The sequence below is a fragment of the Scatophagus argus genome, chromosome 12, assembly GCF_020382885.2.
Source record: "Scatophagus argus isolate fScaArg1 chromosome 12, fScaArg1.pri, whole genome shotgun sequence".
Taxonomy (NCBI): Eukaryota; Metazoa; Chordata; class Actinopteri; family Scatophagidae; genus Scatophagus; species Scatophagus argus.
In genome coordinates this window covers 16,376,648-16,397,105 of record NC_058504.1, presented here as the reverse complement: position 1 = coordinate 16,397,105, position 20,458 = coordinate 16,376,648, and the positions used below count along the sequence as shown (strand labels likewise).

The 20,458-nt window shown below is 38.6% G+C and overlaps 1 protein-coding gene across 4 annotated transcripts in view; it reads right to left on the bottom strand.

The window, feature by feature from the left end:
• Nucleotides 1–20,458, bottom strand: part of ctnna1 (catenin (cadherin-associated protein), alpha 1) — a 73,858-nt gene that overhangs the window by 41,798 nt on the left and 11,602 nt on the right. For all 4 annotated transcript variants that reach the window (XM_046406996.1, XM_046406995.1, XM_046406997.1 and 1 more), the window contains one exon: nt 13,761–13,964. In XM_046406996.1, the coding sequence (XP_046262952.1) occupies nt 13,761–13,964 (204 nt within the window). The remainder of the gene's footprint in view (nt 1–13,760; nt 13,965–20,458) is intronic.

Genomic DNA, 20,458 nt, shown 5'->3' with positions numbered 1-20,458 from the left:
TAATGCACTGCTTAAGAAAAACACATTGATGTCTTACTCACCTTGGACATCAAAAACAAAATTCTTAGAACTTGTACAATGACCTGTACATGGATTCTCTAGTTCCCAAATGCCATAATCACTGTGACCATAATATCTTCAGTAGCTTAACCAAGTAAGTTCAGTTTGCTGATTTGCTATTATATACCAGGATCAATATACAGACGAGCTAGTGTGAAATATGAGGGTAGCAAGTAAAAGGGTAATGAACAGTGCGAATGCCAGACAGGAGAGCATTTCATTCTGAAAATAAAACCTTTCCCAGTAGCACAGGCTCTTTGCTGCTTACACACTAATCAGGACTGACAGGCTCAAGATTGAACCAATTAAGCCAAGGCAAAAAGAATCTAATATTCTGTCACCCACACCAGTGATCCAGCAACATTTAACTTGTTCAGGCATTCAAATATAGTTTTAGTAGAATCATCCTCTGCTCCACACAAAAACATTATGAATCCTTCAACTTTAAGACACTGTTCTAGTTAGGGATACAGAGCCGTCATTTATAATCGTGTTACAGCGAATAATAAATAATAATAAGAACAGCTCCTTCGTTAGCAGTCCCAAATATCCAGTTAAACTGCGGTCAATACCCTGAAAGCAAATGGAGATCCAGTGATAAGAAAACAGCAAGCCTGGGTCAGGAGACATTTGTATGCAGCAGGGAGAGGACGTGCATTAGCATCAGACTAAAGCTGCTGCTGCAGCTCTGCACTTCTTTAGTGTTCAGTTTGGTAGTGGGGGGCAGGGTGAAAGAGAGAGGGATTGAGAGGAATTGATGGGACGAGGAGAGGGGCAACTATGGAGTAATGTCTTAGTTTATTAAATCCAACCAACCTTTCTGCTCAAGTAAAGGTAGCAGAGAATGGGAGAATAAATAATGACTGACAGCACCTTGGGTTTGAAATGCATACAAACCACACAGCAGCAACAATTTTGCCTCAGTCCGTTTGACTGGTGAATGTTTCAGGTAAAATTCTTAAACAATGGCAATCAGAATATGGCACTGTATTGACAATTCAACTTTTGGCTACATAGTCAAAAATGAAACCGGCAAGATGATTCTGATGGCGCGTTACCTTGAAGTGAGAGATCTGCTTCTGAATATTACAGATACATTCAATGGTAGCCAGGGGATGCCATTTGTGGCTTTGTCTCTCTGTTGAGCCTGTCAAAATTTGGCTTCAGAATTCTAAATTAATACTTGTGTCAGTTCCTCAGCTGCTCATAGGACGCCTCCAACAACTTCAAAGAAATTGTTTGTATAAACCAAAAATTGTTACACTTCACATTTAAATTCAAAACATGAAAAAAATTCAAAACACTGCATACACTGATCATGCCGATTTCCAAAGCCAAACACCTCCACTTTGTTTCTAATATTGTTTTCTTCCAGCTTCGCACTGCTTTTACTATTGCCCTTCTAATCTGTCTTGCATGTTCAAAGTCAAATTGAGTTGAATATTTCTTAATGTCATTCAGCAAACATGATGGAGAGACCTGATTTTTATAACACAACAACATTGGGATGTATGTGGAACTCCTATAAAGTTCTGTCAATCACTTGACATTTCACTGTTTAAGATTACGACTTGTACTAAGTGACTGAAAATCCACAATTTGTAGAAATATGCATCCCTTTGCACTCTGGCTCTTTGTAAACTGTTTTTGTTTCCTCTTGTCATCCTCTAGCCCTGGTCCCCTTCCTGCCTAAAAATAAAAAAAAGAAAAAACAAGTGAACCAATCCCCTCTCTCTTACCTAACCTCTTTGTGCAACATGAATGCTTTTCTCTTCCCATTTTCCTTTTGTATTGTAATATGTAAATTTTCATATCTGTATAGTGGATAAGATGTGCCAAACTGGAAAAAAAAATACATTTTCCCCTCAAAACATATATTTTTTAAATAAAATGGTTATAATTTACAGTGTTTGCTAACTGATGGATGCTCAAAACTTGGTTTGGTCTTTCATTGCATTTTGGTTTATTGTTCCAATCTTTAACTTTACAAAGATTCCGTACAATATAAATACAGGCGCAAATTATGGCAACGCTTGCTCTCCCAGCATATTAAATTAAAAAAAAAAACACCATAAGGGACATGGCCTCGTGGCAGTAAGGGACGCAGGAAGTAAGGTGATACCGACACTTCAAGAGTGTGACAGACTGTCCACCGCTCAGTGTAGCAGGAAGAGCTAACCAGCCATGAGAAGCTGCTGTCACACTCTACGTGTCCATGCTGGAAACGTGGAGTTCACCAGAGCTCTGACAGACAGAAGCATATTCGTGGTCCTGTGTAAATGTTTCTGAGTGGTACCTGTGTTGTAGCTGGGCTAGTGGCTTAGAGAGGCTGGGAGGCTCTCGGGTGTGTGCGTCTGGGGAGCAGTGTCCGTAGACTACATAGCTATAGCTCTGCTGCTAATCATGGGATCAGGGGAAATAATGAAGTACAATGGTGCTTCTACAGCTGTCAAAAACACAGATACGGCATAACTGAAAAACAATAAGTACAGTGTTCGCTAAAAATATCTATAACTTCTGTGAATGATCAGTCTTCATCAGCATATATTTGAAATGAGTGCATATTCACAAATTCCAAGGGCAGGTAGGCTGCCGATCTCTAAATAGGGGGTGCAAAGATTCTTTTTTTATACAAGTTTGATGACATAAATAATTACCCAAAAGGTGACCTTATGTCAAAATAAGGTTTGCAAGTTTCAGGATGGTTTTAAATTGTAGATGGCATGTTGAAGTACTTGCAAGCCACAAAATTCTGATTTCTGTTCATTAACACGTCATTAGACGTGTTTCATTAAAGTACAGTCACATTTAGTTTATAGATATTACCATTTAAGACAACACTACAATAAAAATGTTTATTTTTGGCCTGTGGCTCAACATCAGCTTTAGGTTTTGGCCCTTTGAAGAAAAAGGTCTTGTACTACTAACCAGTAAAACCAAAAATGACCTAGAGCAATAGATAACACATTCATTGCCCATTGGGTTTTCAGAACAAGGAGCAGTTCAAGGATTTTTAAAGAGCTGGCATTATACACTGAGGATTTGCAAAGAGGACAATGCAGAAAGTATTTGCACAGATGGAATTTTGTGTTTTCAAACTTAGCATGTTTATAAACACAAATCTCTGATTTTTTTCATGTATTACTTCACATGAGAAAACTTCTGAGACAGAATATCAAACTAACAAATAACTCTTCAAATTGACATTTTTGTCAGGAGACATAGATAATCCATAGATATGACATCTCATGGAGACCAAAAGCAGCTCATGGGCCATTCCACGAGTCTGACCTGTGTTGCTCAATGGACAGTCCTTCAATTAGAGGTTGACCTACAATGGATTTTCAAACACTGGGGAAAGCAAGAAAAGACCAATAGCCCACAGCAAACCCCAATACCATGGGAGTTTTGTTTGTTGGGGGGGGCATTATTTTCACTCAGAGCCACCAACACTGATAGTTTATTCTGACAGACTGATGAGAAATCAATGAATGAACTGATGAACTAAAACTGTGAGGAACTGAGTGATAAACCTAAAAAAACAGATAAAAATTTAGTTTCACAGTACAGAGCAATGTTTTGAAATTTATTTTCTCTTTATGTTAGGACTTGTTTTTAACACAAATGACAAAAACTATCAGCCACTATTCCGCAAACAAAGCTATGTGCAGACGTTAGAAATAAAGCATGTAGAATCCAGGCAACGATGTTACTAAAATAGGCATTTGGGTAGTGCTGTAGTGTTGAACCCATCACAAGTGTTAATGGTGCTATCTACAATCACTGCACCACATCTGTCACCAACAGATAACAATTAGTACTGGGGTTACAATGTTGTATTAACACCATTGTCCGAGCATCACAACAGCTCTCATTCCAGGCTTATAAACGGTTTTAGGAAGACAGGTTCAGTGACATATAAACTTTATTCTAAAAGTGACTTAAAGTAAATCAATCAGTTTGGAGTTTTTAAAGATGCAAACCTTGTGAATTACAGACTGACATGGTTATCTTACTGTATAAACCACTTTTTTTTTTTTTCCACACCACAATTTTTACCTGCTCTTTTTTAATGACGCTTACAGAAAGCAAGCACCATTAATAAACCTGGAGAATGTGTTTGGGTGGGGGAGGTACTAAAATGATGATTCTGACTGTATGGCTTCAGTAGTCTGCAGGGTTCAAGAACTCCAAGGGAGTCAAGGGAGCCAATGTATGCTTCACATACTCATGAGGCCACCAATAACACTAGAAAACGCTTACTAGAAAGCACATATTGATCTTGACTCCCATAAGCAAATACCTATTATACCTATTTTATTAAAACACAAACATTCACGCAATTCTCTTAAAATATAAGAGCATACACTTCTGACTGAAAGTGCTTGCTTCGAGTTACAAGACAACAAATATCGACATATTACTTTGAGTATCTCCCACAAACTACACTACCTCAACTTCCTGACTACAAACACACTAGTGGCAGTTAGCTCTAGTGGTTAGCATTGTTTTCAGACAGCTAAAGAGTACTTTCTTTGTATCCAGACTGGGACTCGTCTGTGTGGAGTCTGAATCTTCTGCCCATGTCAGTCAGGATTTCTTCCAGCTGCTTCAGTGCTGGGCATAGATTGAAGACATGGTAGACTATGGACAACTTAAAGATCGATCACGTTCACAACAGCTATATTCACTTCAGTTCAGTCTACATTCCATTCAAGCTAAAGTAATTCTCTGCCTACACATCTGCAAATGAAATATTGTAATTCTGGTTTTCATTTCATTTTAACAGTGACTGTGCCAGTGGCTGGAGGACAATTACTTATCACTTTCCAGAGTGAGAAACAGACTCGAAAGATCTAATAGTAATTCAGCATAAAAATGCTTTTGATTTCAGCATTTCATAATTAGAGGTATGACAACGCTCCTGAGAAGCAAAAAGAAAAGCACATTTAACAAATCTCTCTTTCTCTATTTAAAGGCATACAAAGCAGGATGTGTTGGCTGCTATTTGATCATGGAGCAATGTTTAATTCTGTGTCTCATTAGAATCTAATATGTGTGTTGACATGGTTAGTCACAGTCCCTCACACTTGGCTTACGTAAGTGTGCAGATTCTGGGTGTCTTTAGGTAAAGATAAGATGGGTCGTGGAAAGATTCCAGACACTCTTAATAATAATGAGCTAAGAGATGACACTGACCTAGAGTAACACACGAGAAATATTAAAGACATTACGAGAATCTGCATGACATATTACACACTGCATAAAGCTGAGAGAATGTAATGGTACTTCAAGATTTTGGTTAGGCTGTGTCCACGTATAAACACTGTGCCAAGATCTTTTCTGTCGACAGACCTGTGTTTGTAATAAATCCATACACTCAGGTAAGAACAACTCAGGCTCATCGAGTTTATTCTTTTATTCACACAAGTGAAGACTGATGCAAAGTACAAATTTCTCTTGTATTTGTTCGCATCAATGCTGCTCAGCTGGAGCTGTCAAGTGATTTTATTGGATTTTTGATGGGCATATGATTGACTTAAAAACAAGAATGAAATACAAATATCACACAAAAGGAGTTTTGAGGTGTTTCAGGTGAGGCAAGTACGCCTGGCTATTTCACTTGTGTTTATATAGCTATGTATGTATTTATAAGCCTATAAAAAAGACATACTCTCAAACACACAACTGTTTTGCACTAAGTTTGGTGAAAGCTGAAACTGTAGTGATGCTTCCCATGAGGCTGTGCAGAACTAGTGTTTCTACAGTTTCCGTTCAGAACATACTGATTTTTTGTTTATTTTTGTGGTGCTTATAATTTTAATCTGCCAGCAGTCTTATGTGTTTCTTTACTGCTGTTATGAATTTACTTTAAAAGATACAGTTAAGATATGTAGCCGAACTGCTGTAGAACAGCTTGAAAGGCCTGACAGTAATCAAAGCGTTTTCTTTTAACCTGAGCTTCTAAACTACTTTTCTTTACTCCTTAGAAGTAACGAAACTCCAAATCAAAACAAGAATGTGAGCCAGACTGTTCTGCAGCATCACAACTGCCATGCCTGCACAAAAATGGATATTTGAAGAATTTAAATAATCCTAAGGGCCAAAACAGAGAGCTTTTAAGAAAGCAAATTACATACTTCAATCAGTAATGCAGCTTCACGTGATGACAAATTGTGACTCAGACAACACAACAAAGGAGTAAAGATCATACAGGCAAACGGGTCAATATCAGTCTTAAGAAATACATATGAATTTAACTGTAGAGACAAAGGCTGTCATATTTGCTAATAAAATCATCCAATACCAAATGTTGCAGCCAAGTTTATAAAAACAGCAAGCATGTTACCCATGGATTAAGGTTATTTTCCTATGCAACTCTTAAAAAAGGAAAAAAAAAAGCTAAGGTTTAACATCTGTAACAGAATTACAAAACGTCCATTTATGAGGACATGGCATTCTTAATCCTGCTCAATTGGTACACCTGACAGCAAAGCCAATCAGAAAGCCTAGAATTCACCAGCAAAATATCAAGGGCCAGTTCTGGGAAACGTTATCTGACAGGCTGTTACTGAAAGACCATTGTTTTATGGAGGTCGTTAATATATGAAAAGCCTTGGGGACACTAAATCTTTTCCCTGTTACATTGTATGGAGTGTAATTTGTTTTAATTATGCATTTAGATGAGATTACAACTAGATAAACCCAACTGCTTTCACAGTCGTGGATCAGCGGTTAGGGTGTCGGACCCGTAACCGGTGGATCGCTGGTTCGATTCCCCGTCCCGGTGTCCATGGCTGAGGTACCCTTGAGCAAGGTACCTAACCCCCACTGCTAATCGGGCGCTGCACGCGGTCGCCCACTGCCCCAGGTTTGCTGTGTGTGTGTGCACGTCACTTGGGTGGGTTAAATGCAGAGAACAAATTTCGTTGGAGTGAGTTCCCTCCAATGACAAAATATGTCACTTTAATCTTTAAAACTTTTAACTGGCCATGCACTGGGTGTGGTGAACATTCTACCATTTCATAAAAAGAGTTAAAAAAGATTTTTAGACCGTCCTACTAGACTGAATTTTAGATTCCCAAGCTCTGGATGTACACCACTAGATCCACCGAAACAGTTTGTAAAATTAAATGCAACTACGTAGGCAGAGAGGAATAGGGATAAAGCAAAACTCTGCCACTCACAGTAGATGCCCAAGGCAACAAGACACAGATGAAGAAAGAGTGAGTTGTTGAGACAGAAAGGAGCACAAACAGGAAAATAATCATGGTAAAGATGGAGAAAACTGAAAACATAATTCAGCAAAGAGACAGACTATATGGAGATATACAGAGGAAAGGCAAGTGAAGGGAGAGACTGGTGTCCCACCACAGTGAACAGGCAAGTCCTTCTCATGCAGGTTCCAATGACAATGTATCACTTCAAACTGAAGAAATTTAAATGTCAGCAGATTAATATGTCAAGGCAACCTAGCATCAGTCTTTTGTGTGAAACAAAACCGTGACAGATGCTGCGACCTACAGATGTGTTATTAATAAAAAAGTGGAGGAAACAGTTACACACAACATGTGCAATGCCAAACTGTCATGACAATAGAGAATAATTGAGGTCACACTATGTGGCAGTGCTGGGACAACATAACCCCAAGCTGCTTTACTTTTCACTGTCCAAGTAGATAAGCTCTGGTCACGGTACACAATTTTCACTACAAGAATGGAGAAGAGAAACATGTCCAGTAATCCAACAACAAATAAATTCTGTGTATTCATCTGCCACCCTTCTCCTTCCCAAATCTCAGTCGGCCTTTCTTTCCCAGGTAAGAGTTCAAGCAAAAGATAATGCTGCTTCTTTCCATGTTTTGTATGTAAGGTTAACCTGCTCTCGTGAAAATAACATCAATATTTTGTATACATTTTTCAAGCAAATATGTTTATGGTTATGAAGTGTAACTTGCATGGGCATATCTTGCAAACTGATAACACCTAGTTTGGTAAGGAGTATCCTGTATATGAAAGGGAGTGTTTATTTCTTGTTTTGTTTTTTTCTTTTTTCAGTAAAGTAATGATTTCTAGCTCTGCTTGAACAGCTGTTATGACCATACTGACACAAACTGACAGTGTAATAAATATGTGGCTGAGAAATGTATTATCACACAGCTTAGGGAAAACAATGTAATGTTAAATAAAGCCCATGACATCTTAGCTCTTAAAAAAGGTAGACTGTTTCACGGTGTATTATAGTGAAATTCGGCTTTTTAGTCTGCACTCTAATTGCTTTAAATGTTCTAACTGCTGTTCTGTAAAATCATGGGGGCATTTTTTTTTAGAGTAGACTCAAACATATTTTTTAATGAATAAATAAAATAACTGAATATATCAAAGTGCATTTCAACATGTCTTCAGACATGCTTGTTCCTGGATGTATCAGTTGTAAACTCCTAAAGGGCTCTAACATTTGCAGTGTGCCTGATAAAACAAACCTAAACACAATCAAATTAAATAAAACAATAAAGCATCTTTTGACATGCATAAAGCAAAAATAAAATCTCTTGTTCTTCTCCCTCATTGGTGTGGTTCCTCCCTGTTTAGAAAAGTGGTCAAATCTAGTCATGGTCTTGACATAGCCATTCTTAATTCTGCCATGACAAATTTAATTTGATCTTTTCAGAAGAATCAAACATGCATTAAGCCAAGTTTCAATCCGTAATAAAAAAAGGGTGAGGTATGGATATCCAACAAATTTTTTTTTCAAAGAGCCTGAGTGAGAGGCAGAAAAATTGAGAAGGAGGGTGAACACAACTAGTAGCTAGAGGGAATGAAGCAGCAGACGGGATGGGAAAGAGGAAGAGAATGAGTTAGGAGTTCATCCAACAGCCTCAGCTGTGAGTGTAAACCCATATGCTGTAATGGCAATATACTGTTTAATGATTTGCAGTTCCCCATCTACAATCAGTATAATATGCAGACAAAATAATGACCCTCAAGCCACATGCAGTGTTAAGTATGCAGATATACTGTATGTTCTGCTCACAGGGGGTTTATTGCATGAATTACATATTTCATTGCACCTTGATAGCTCAGCTTTAGAATGACGGCACACACATCCTCAACAAGCCAATGTGAGGTTTATTTAATCTGTCAAGCTAAATCACAGACACAGTCAGGCTACCTGTCATTACGGTCTACCATTCCTTTAAGGCACGAAACATGGCTATCTCACAATGCTAACTACGTGTCATTCACATTTCTTAAAGGCTATACTAGGCCATTAAATGCACAAGAAGGACAGTGACATATTATGCTTCTCATTGATTTCTCTCATCTGGCCAAATGAGTAGCCAAATCCCTGTCATGTCTACTCATCTTCACTGGGATGATGAGATGCTGTCCTCTGTACACCGAGTTATCAAATCATACAGGGCTACATGAGTGGCATGAAGGAGTCCAGTGAAGTAGAAAACTTGTCTTGAAGCAAACCAGAAATGCTACATGAATGGCCTGAACCTTGAAATAAACTAGCAGGGTTATGGATGAGCAATGAGAGCAAACCATGGCTGTAATACCAGACCATGGACAGGATTTTATTGAGACAAGATGACATGCAAACTTAGGCAACATCTGACCGCTTTGAACTTTGTCTGTCTAACTTAAACACACAAACAAAAGGCTTTGTAAATAAGGCACTGTCAAATCAAATCTTGTCAATACCAACTAACAATTATCAGGTTGCCAATGTCATATGCAAAATGCAATATGCCTCCTAAATAGTTTAAAAAATATATTTCCAAGTTAGTTTAAGTGATGATTATCCACAACCATTTTAGTATTCAAGACACACATTCAAAAGTTCATATAATATATAATTTCTCATGACCAACGCAGACTATGAATTCCTATCATAAGACATCAGTAGTCAGGTAAATCATACACATTTTCTATTTGAAAAGAAAACTGAAAAACTTTAAACCTAAAGATTGCTGACCTGAACCAAACTGCTGTACTGCTACAAACCACCATTAAACCAGACTAAAACACAGTTACTTCCTCAAAACTGTAAAGGTACTGCAACTTTCTCAAGTATCAAGTACCACCTTAATGCACAGCAATATTTCTACCAAAGAGGTTGGGTTTTTCCCCTCAAAAACTAACTTTAACAATTTTCAGTGAGGTTGCCTGCAGAGTTAGCCAAGGGTCAAAAAGACAGATTACTAGACACAGATCATTTGCCCACTCATTAAGCAGGCAGGCTTAAACCATTGCCCAATTCTCTGCTGCAGTAAATACCCTGGCCAAGCACCCAAGCAGCAGATGTGGGAGACCCACAAAATACTGTACTCAAATAATGTGAAGTTACTTCGGCTTAGGAACGTTATTACTATAGGTAGTAAGTTGGCTAGTGAGGCTTGCTAAAATTAGCTGCTATTTTTTAGGCCTACGGCAGTTATTTGGACAAACTGGAAATTTGCAAACAATTTGCAGCTTGTGCACTAAGATATATGTCCTATGGCAGAACCACCGCTGAGTAAGAGCTAGAATCTGTACCACTATCACATCCTGCCTAAGCAGACATCCATTACAGCCACAGAACCACGGTAACACTTCACAAATGAAACGGGCAAGCCCGTGTAGATTATGATTTTACCTCTAAAATTCAGCAAGAACAGCACAGAACACATAAAATTAAAACTCACAGACAGTAATAAACAATGAATCACTGCAGCAATGAGATTTCTCTGGATGACTGGTTCACTCTGAAATTTTGCCGCTACAGAAAGGATATTTGGGAGGTGGTTAAAAACAGAGCTATTTTCAAAAATAGAGAAGAATAAGTTCACAGAGAACACAGTTTTATAGAAAATTATAACAGCTGAATTACCTATAGGAAAAGTTTTTCACATTCTTCTTCCTTGACAAAAATTCTTGCCAGAGACAACAAGTTGTGTTCTATTGCAATGACCTCTTGAGACAGGTCTAGCAAGAAGACAAAGTCCAATATGTAATAATTTAATATTTCTAACTCAACAATGATGCATTGTCTATCACGGCCCCCTAAGTCAAAATTATTGAATTAAAGATCAATTTATCGTGAACAATTTAGCATAATTTTTACAGATAATATATGTGCAAGTGTGTCACTGGGAAATGAAAAAATCTAATTCTGGTTAGAAGTGTGTGTCTCAATACCCACATGATCCATTTCCACACTGACAACAAAACAGTAAATTTTCTGTTGCTGAATCTATTGCTTAATTACTGTTCAGCAATGCTGAATGCATTTTTGAAGAAATAAAAGAACAATACATCCAGGTGCTTTACTGATTCTTTGTTTAAACAATAAACACTAACTTTGTAGATCTGTCATCTGAAGACTTCACTTCACTTATGCACTGCCTTCACAGCCAGTTACAGCTCATAACAAATCTAGATGAAATCCAAGTGGAATTATCAGTCTAAAATGGATTTAAACTGAGCAGCATCATTTGTGAAATATTCTTCTCAAATATTCTTCTGTTGCACAAGTGTAGCCAACAATCTAAAAACAACCAGATATAATTTAATTTTTATGCTTAAATTCAGAGACATCTTCGATGTATTCAGCTGAATGTTAAGAAAATTAAAAGTCTGACAGGTAGGATCACAGTCAATTTCAACTATGCTAAAGAGGAAGCATTTTATGTAACTGGATTACTGCCCAATTACAATGCACACCGTTCAGAACTGAACAATAAGGATTGTCCATTTCTCTAGGGCAAGTAAAATGCCTCCTTTGCCTATTAAACCTAGTAACTCACTCTCCCAATCAAACAGGTGATAAAAAAGGATTAAACAAAATGTCCTTAATGTAATGTTAGTGAGCCAGTGAGAGTTGCTCAAGCACAGTACCAGTTTGGCACTAATGAGAAAATGGTAACTGGTAAAAAACGCCTCTGAAGTGAGGGCAAGGTGAATATTTCAATTATCCTGGAAACCGGAGTGTGACCCGAGGATGTGGATCAAACTATGAACTGTACAGATTGGCCCAAGTTCAAGAAACACAAACTGCATATGCCTGCATATGCATATATAAGTGTAAACTGAAGTGTCTAGAATCAGATTTGGATTTTATGTTGTAGTCCTCACTGGATCGTTGTGTTTGGGGTTTTTGTTATCCGTTTGCATTGTTTCCCTCCTGTGTTCTCCTCCCAAAGCTTCTTTTACTTCCACAACTGTTCTGAATTTGTCTTGTTGGCCCCGGTCTGTTCATCAGCTCCTTTACTGTTCTCCTTTTTCTTTATCTTAGTCCCCTCCCCTGAACTTCTCTGCCCATCTCTCCAACTGCACCTCATCCCCTTTAGTTTGTATTAAAGTTCAGTTTTCAGTTCATTCTTTGTCGAGTCGTCTACTGATTTTGCATTTTTCCTGATTCTCTGTGTTTTCGTTATTTTCAGTAGGTAGTCCTAATATGATTCTGATTCTGTCTGCCTGCCATCCCTCGCATTTGGGCCAAAGTACTCCACCCACGTTGTGACATTTGATCAACACACAAGACAGAAAAGTGCAAATGGGGCCGCTGACTTTCCATTTAAAATGCTGCATCCAACTAGCCATATAATTTTAGAGGCAAAACTTTCACCAACTGTAACAATACAACAGCAGCAACATCACCCACAAAAGAATTAGCCCCCCACCCTTTTGCATTCATACCTTGTACACAGAACAGCGAGGCACAATAAAGGTGCAACAGTCCTGCTTTGAACAGGCTATGTAAAAGGAGGTATGGCCTACTAGTCTCAGAGGCAACTCAGACATGTGCTTAGGGCTTCTGTTCCCAGAGGGGGGTCCCCCAGTGGAGTTTTGGGCCATGAGTTGAGCCTTTCTTCTGTGTACAAACCCCATCTAAGGAGTTTGCAGGGTCTAACCCCAGCTATGGTCCTAATCTTGAAAGCTATAGTGTAAGGCATTTGATACATTAACAAGCTTTGCTGCCTCAAGCTTGCTAGAGGCAGCAAACTCCCCAAGAAGTAGAAGGAATTGCAAGCACTGTACAACAATGTCAGAAGTTCAATTTCACAGAGTCAATTTATATGTTAACTACAAAGACCTGATTAACAAGAGAGACTACTGATTGCAGCCCTGTATATTCAATTTATTTCTAGGCACAGTGGCAATGTTAATTTCCATAGATTAATCATGCAATAGGTAGAGTGGTGCTATTATCAAGACAATGGCCTGGGGAGAAGGATTTTCATTTGTTCAAACACAGCTCTCTCAAGATGGGTTAAGTAAAGGTAAGGTAAGTTGTTGTAAGTGTAACTGCACACACAAGTGAATACCATAAACAACAATGATTGGGTAGATGACAGCTCTTAACTCTTAATGATGATGATTCCTTCCACAAGGATTTGTACAGGTAAGCGTTGGGATTCACTTGGATTTTGGTCTTTGCAGCAGCGCCACAGTATTTGCAAAGCAAATTCTAGTTGCTTAAATATATAAATTTATGAAATTCATCATAGAGGTAAATATTAAGTTAGATTTTCTAATTTTAACTGGGCTGAAAGTTTTTAAATCAATTCAGATTTTTTAGAATTTTGTATGTCTTCTGATGCAATTGATTTTGATGTAATTTTAAAAACATTAGGAGAATTGCTGTGTTGTGGGTTAAGAGTAGAAGGCTGTGTGGTGGCAACAGGAAGGAATAGATAGATAGATACTTACATTGCCCATGTACTCAGACAGAAGGTCCTGAAGAGCCTGGCGCACAGAATTGCATTCAGCCACAATGCGCTCCCTGCGGTCATCACGTGTGCAAGAAGAGTCAGCCATGAGAGCAGCACCACTGATAATGCTCTCCAGGCGCTCCTCCAGGGAGGGACGGAAGCGCTCTTCACTAAACGCCAGGGGGTCCACGATGATTTGTTTCTGTGAGAAAAGAGTGAGAAGAAAAATTACACCTGAGGTGAAAAAAAAAACGCTAAAAGTCATCACATTATATTGATCTCTTGCCCCCCAAGCACAAACAGATAACTCAAGCAGGCAAAAGGTGGGGATGGAGGTTGTGATTTGACAGACTGACAGGCTGTATGGAGAAACCTAAAGGGAGGAATGTGCTAAGATGCTTTTTTGTGCCCACAGCGCAAAAGACAATCACTTGCCTTACAGTTCCACGAACAATATGACAGTTGCCACGTCTTTAAGAAAAATTAAAAGAATATATCCAAAAGCAACAAACTGTTGCTTGATTAATTTTTTTATACAGTGACCAGGGAAGGAAGGAAGAAAAGAAGGAAGGAAGTAAGTAAGGAATGCTCACTCCTCTGTTCCTATGAAAATGGGTAATAAAGAAATCAAGGATTTTAACAGTAAGAATTTCATGTTTGCCTTTAAGCAATCAAAAGATCAGAAAACCCCACATATTAAAAAAAAAAAAAAACTTGAAAAAAATAAAGGACAACTTTTCTTACTCTCAAACTGAAACAAGTCTTGAAAAAAAGAGGAATAATCATCATCACAATCAACATATTCTTACAGTGTTTTCTATAATACAGCACAATTGGAAAAGTGAAAAACTGAAACCTTGCTCTAACGATTCCTAACCAAGGCAACATGTCCTAATTTAAACAACAGTTCTAATTCAGTCAGAAAAGCATGAATAATGCAGTTATGAGAAGTACTTAAGGCTTTCAAGATTACTAAGCCTTGCATAGTGTGCATACTCAGCTGATAAACAATTTGTTGGTTTTTGCAAAAAAAACACAACTTGAGTTTCTAAACTGGACCTGGGATTTTCCTGTTCTCATCTGCCACACGGAAAAAGAAAATGTTTGGTGCAGAGAGTTAGTGTCAGTTAGGACTGGGGAGGGCATTTTTTTCTATATCCTCTTCAAGACTAGGTTTGCTCCTCTGCTCTGCTGATACAGTGTTTTGAATAACTAAAGAAGAATACAGCTTCTCAAAGGGACTTGGTGCCCTGACTACCAAAAACAAGTCAAAAATGTGACCAAATCACATGTAATGGGAAAAATACAGCAACAGATAAGGTCTTCAAAGGATGTGAATGAATCAATCAACAATGAGGCAAAAAACAGACGAGATAAATTTCAGACAACACATGAGCTCATAAATATGCAATTATACTATATTATACTATACTATATAAATATATAATCTCTTATGTGAAGGGATTTGATTTTGCCACCTACAGAAGTTCCCAAAGTGATATAGGAACCCACCCTCCTCTTTTATGTCTGCAGGATGAGAAGGAGGTCTGAAATGCCTGATTTCACAAGGGCAAGCCTGCTGAAAAAGGCAACTAGTTGACATGCTGGAGAGGCACTGCAGAGGGTTAAGGTATCATCATGACACTTGTCACAGCTAAACAAAGAAATGTAGCTTTCCCAACAACAGATGAACTCTGCACTTCTGAAGATGCCTTATTGCTACAAAATATTCACCAATTCAGCTGTTAGAGTTGTGGTTTATTTGGCAGCCCACCCTCTATCACAGCCACCTCCATTCTGTCTCATCTGACCTCCTCTGCTTGCGTGTCATATCACCATGGCAACAGGCACACGAGAGACACACACACAGAGGAGGAAGCAGAGAGACAGAATTGGGGAGGTGTTTGACTCATTTGCTAATTTTGCCTTGCACTTGAAATTGCGCATCATAAATGAACTAGTCTGGAAAAGCCCTGCATACCAGCTTTTGGGGAATGACTTTATGCACAACTGCCTGAAAAATAATCACTGATGCAACAGATCTGAGAAAGAAGGCACCCGTTTTGTGAAGACTAGTCCATTGGCACGCCATTTCTCATTAAGATAAACACTTTCATATTTCTTAGCAATTTGTCATAAATTTCCATGACTGTAACATTAACCCTGAGTTGCCTGTCTTCAGTCCATTCCTGAACACAAGAACTTGTAAGTCTGTGTTTCAACATTTGAAACAGGAAAATCTACTGAGTGAAGCTACCTGTGATATCAAGTGCACAAAGTTTCTCTTCCTCTAGCCATCGGGTTACCATTGCCCTAAATACAAAGCTGTTAAACGCAGAAATGGCATGGTTTTCTGTACACCTTACTGAGACTGCTTCAAAGTATTGCCTAAGTACCACATCTGCTACTTAAAAAGATCATCCTAAGTACATTTTTCATTCGTTTTGCTAAGAGCTACAGACTCAAATGGATTACGTACAGGTGGGGCTAGGCATTTTTGTTAATAAAACTAAGGCAAAGCATAATGGCATGTAGCTACTGTGTGAAAGACATGTTACACATTTGGGCCTCTCTTGAAAAATAAAATGTATCTCAAAAGACTTCCTGGTTAAATTAAGAATAGATATAGAGCTGAGCAATAAAACGACTTTGATAGGGGATCTGATTAAAATGGATGTCAATAACGATAAGCTTTTAACATTTTTCCTCAATATGGATAGATCTAACAGCCTATCACACAGCAGAATTCAAAGGAACAAGAGTCAGTCAGCTGTATCTCTATCTCTCCTGTGCTCTCTATGTCACCTGATTTGCATGCAGGGGGTTTAATGAAATGGACTTTAGGACACTGTCTGGTGTTGACGGTGACCATGCTCGCTATCAGAAAGTACCACAAAAGGGAGACAGTATGATCAAATGATCAGACATCTGTTAAACAAGCAGAACACAGAACTTGCTGTGATGTGATGTTTTTGGATACTGCCCCTCAGTAACTTGCTGTCCCCTTTTAATCCACAGCAGTTTGTTTTACACAGCCACAGCTTGTTATGCTAAAGGCTGAAAGCAAACTCCAGTTATTCTCCAAAGATGAAAAAACATTGACAAAAAAAGATAACACAACGTCAATTGTATGGAAGTGGTGAACCACTTTATTTTGAATAGGTAAGCTGCATGTGGAGGAGGTTTGCTGTTAATGACATGACCTGGTGAATCAAAACTAACATAGAACTAAATAAGATTACACCAGGTCCATATACAAGTTTAAAACAACGGCACAAGTAAGAGTACATCACATGACAGGAGTGGCTACACTATATATATCGCACTTAACCAAGGACTAAATACCAGAGAAGTCGTCTTCTCCCCCATTCTCCGTCTCTCTCTCTCAAGCATGTGCGATTATGACTAAAAGAGAGAGCAGGCAGGCACACAACTCCAAAGCCAGAAAATTAATATGTGCCTTCCTAGGGTGTTGGACCACCACATGCCACCAGAGCAGCTTCAATGCACCAGGGCATCGATCCTGCAAGGCTCTAGAAATCTCCTGGAGAGATGAACACATTCTTCAAAAAGATATTCCTTCTTCTATTTTGATGATGGTGTTGGAGAGCGCAAGCTAACACTACAATCCAAAATCTCCCATTGGTGTTCAACTGACAGTGATGACCGCAAAGGCCACAGGATATGATCCACTTCATTTTCATACTAATCAAACCCATTCAGTGACCTGTGGTACCATGGGGGTACTGTCCATCCCGGAAAAGATCTCAACAATCAGGACAGAAATGCTCCATCTAGATACAGAAGGAAATCTCTGTCTCTATGTAAGCATCTCCTTGAATTTTTTCAACAACCATTTATCCGACTGACTTCACACTTGATGGGTGTATTGTCGGGGACCTTGGGAAGTGTGGTATGGAGTGTAAAGAAGTTTGGATGATGTGCAAGTAATAAATTATTGAGAAATATCAAACCTTGACAGAGCAACTGAAGGAAACCAGCTGCATGCATTGTAAATCATCTCACGAGATGCTATTCAGCCAATCAAATCTGTGCATTCTAGTAGTAACCATGGTGATACCAACTCAGAAAACTGATAGGCTGCAGCTAAAAACATAGCTCATAATAAAGACCAAACCATGTGGTGTTCTGCAAACTATGAAAATTGAAAATGGCGCACAACTGCTAAGCACCTAAACTTGAAGCAAGGAGCACTTTGTAATGTTGTTATTCAACTGTCTTGAAAAAAGAATTAGTAGATTAATAAAAAACAATAGATAATCATTAATTGCAACCCTGGCTGTGTTATACAAGCATCTCCATACATGTCTTTTTAACACAGGTTTAACACACTCTTTCTCATGGTGCTGGTAACACCACACAAGGCATCAGCCATTTTTAATGTTAATGTTTTGATGCGCACATCTTGGGAAAGCTGCAAGCAGCAATACTGGAGGCCTGTTCTGAACATGCACAAATTTTTCAAGGCACTGCACTAGTCTCTCAGAACAACTTTGTATTGATTTGTTGTGACCATATGTTGTCCACACACAATTGGACCCAAAACACGTTTATGCCCATTCAAAAATTTCCGCGACAGCATAAGAGCCAAAAGATCTTATTAGTAAGTTAGCATTTAAGTTTATACCATTCTCTTGGTGTACAACACACATGTACTCTCCCACTTACTGAAAATATGGTGAAGGATGACTTATCTGACCATTTCACTTTTTCCACCTCTCTGTAGACCAGTGCTTGGTTTTTGGACCACTGAACTCTTAGTTGAGCATTCATCTATGTGACGACGGGTTTATGCACTGCAACAGTACTATAATATTCCTTTCTTTGTAACTGTCAACGGACACTGTGATCAGATCCTGTACAGACATTCACAGTCACTTGAGGAAGAGTCACTCTGCTTTTTTTCCCCTTACATTGCACACTACTGACCACAAGTTCTGACCTTATTTAGTGAAGATGCAGGTGTCACTTTATTCATCGTTCCTACTGAAACACAAGCCACTTGAGCACTCTGCGACTGAAGCTCCTGCCATCTGTGCCTCAACAAAAAGCCTTCTTTCAAAGTCGCTTCGATCTTTTCCTCTTGTCATCTTGATACAAAACCAGAATCAAATGGGCCTGCTCAACATTTTTAAATGTTTTAAACAGAGCTTGACTGACTGTGAGCTGCTTAAGTGTACCATGTAGTACACGTGTTTGTAAGCATCTGCATCTGTCATGTTTCTCTCCTCATGTTTTTCCTTTAATTCATCAATGGTCTGAAGATCCTATCATAGCAGCCATGTTGCTTGTCTCCACAAAAGAATAACACATATAATTGCAATTTTCATATGCGAAACTTGTGGTAAATTGCTTGAGCTACATTAGTTAACTATTACAAACATCTATTTGTATGTCTATTTTACATCTAATCTTCACTGTAATATACCAACACTTGCACCCTATGCTCCACCAACTGAAAAACACTGATCTGAAATAACTACCCCTCAGATCCCAACAAAAAGGCCATGAGTAATTAAAAAGTGTGTCATATTGCTGTGAGCATGTAAAACATGAGCATGCAGATTGCATCAATCACGTGGGTAAACAATGTCAACGCAGGAGCAACACATCAGGTTACACACTGCTTCTAGCTAAATGACTGAATAACAGATCAACACAAGCGGAAGGGAGCAAGCAGCGAGGGGAGGGGGGGGGGGGGGGCAAAGTGCAGGCTTCATTCTGCTTCTCTGCAGTTCACAAAGACAGACCTGCAGCACTTTATGTCAGACTGAGAGTGTAGAGAAGATGGACAATGTAGAAATCAAGACAACTGTAAAACTGTTCCTAAGTTTTTATAGAGTCCACACCTTGCAACATTATTGGCTGGGGGCTAGCCAGTGCAGCGCACAGGCTGATGCCCAGAAACATCCCGATACAGGAAAATACCAAGAAAATAAGGAAATGCATGGTCTCTGATATAGACACCAACACACACTTCCAGAGGCTCCAAAGTGATGACTGGGAGGAATTAGTTTTGTATCAATTTTGCTACATATAATTTCTTTAATTTGTCACAGTGGATCTGTTCAGTGTCTCTGGAAGGTGTCTGAATATACACATCTCCGGTAAATAAATGTGAAGGAAATCCATGGCAATGAAAAAAAAAACATGAGATAAAAAAAAAATTGGGTTAATCATCTTTGCATTTATCTCCCCAGGCAGCATTAAGGTGATTAGCTCAAAGTTTCATCCAGCTGTTATCTTGATGTTGTTTCATATCAATATTATGATGAGGACTATGACATGTTTCACATACCTTTTGTATTTCGGGGTTTTAAATCAAGCACTTGAATAAGGTCTTAAAAATTATTTTTTTGTGAGGCTGAAGTTGAATGTAGTTCAATTCCATAAAAGCTATATGAACAATTTGATGAACAGAGAACATCAGTTCAACTTGCTGGATATAGTTTGCGTAAACACTGGATAACACTACAGACTTTCAGAGGTATAAAGGTTTTAAGCATGAATATGAGGGACTAGACAGTTACATGCAAAGTGTTTTTAGTAGATTAGAGTTCTGACCTGTGCTAAATGCCAAATTGTATTCTTGTGCTTGCAACATAAGGATCAGGGCTGTTTAACAAATGAAGATATTAAGGTATTATTTGACAAATGCTTTTCTAGAAATGTTAA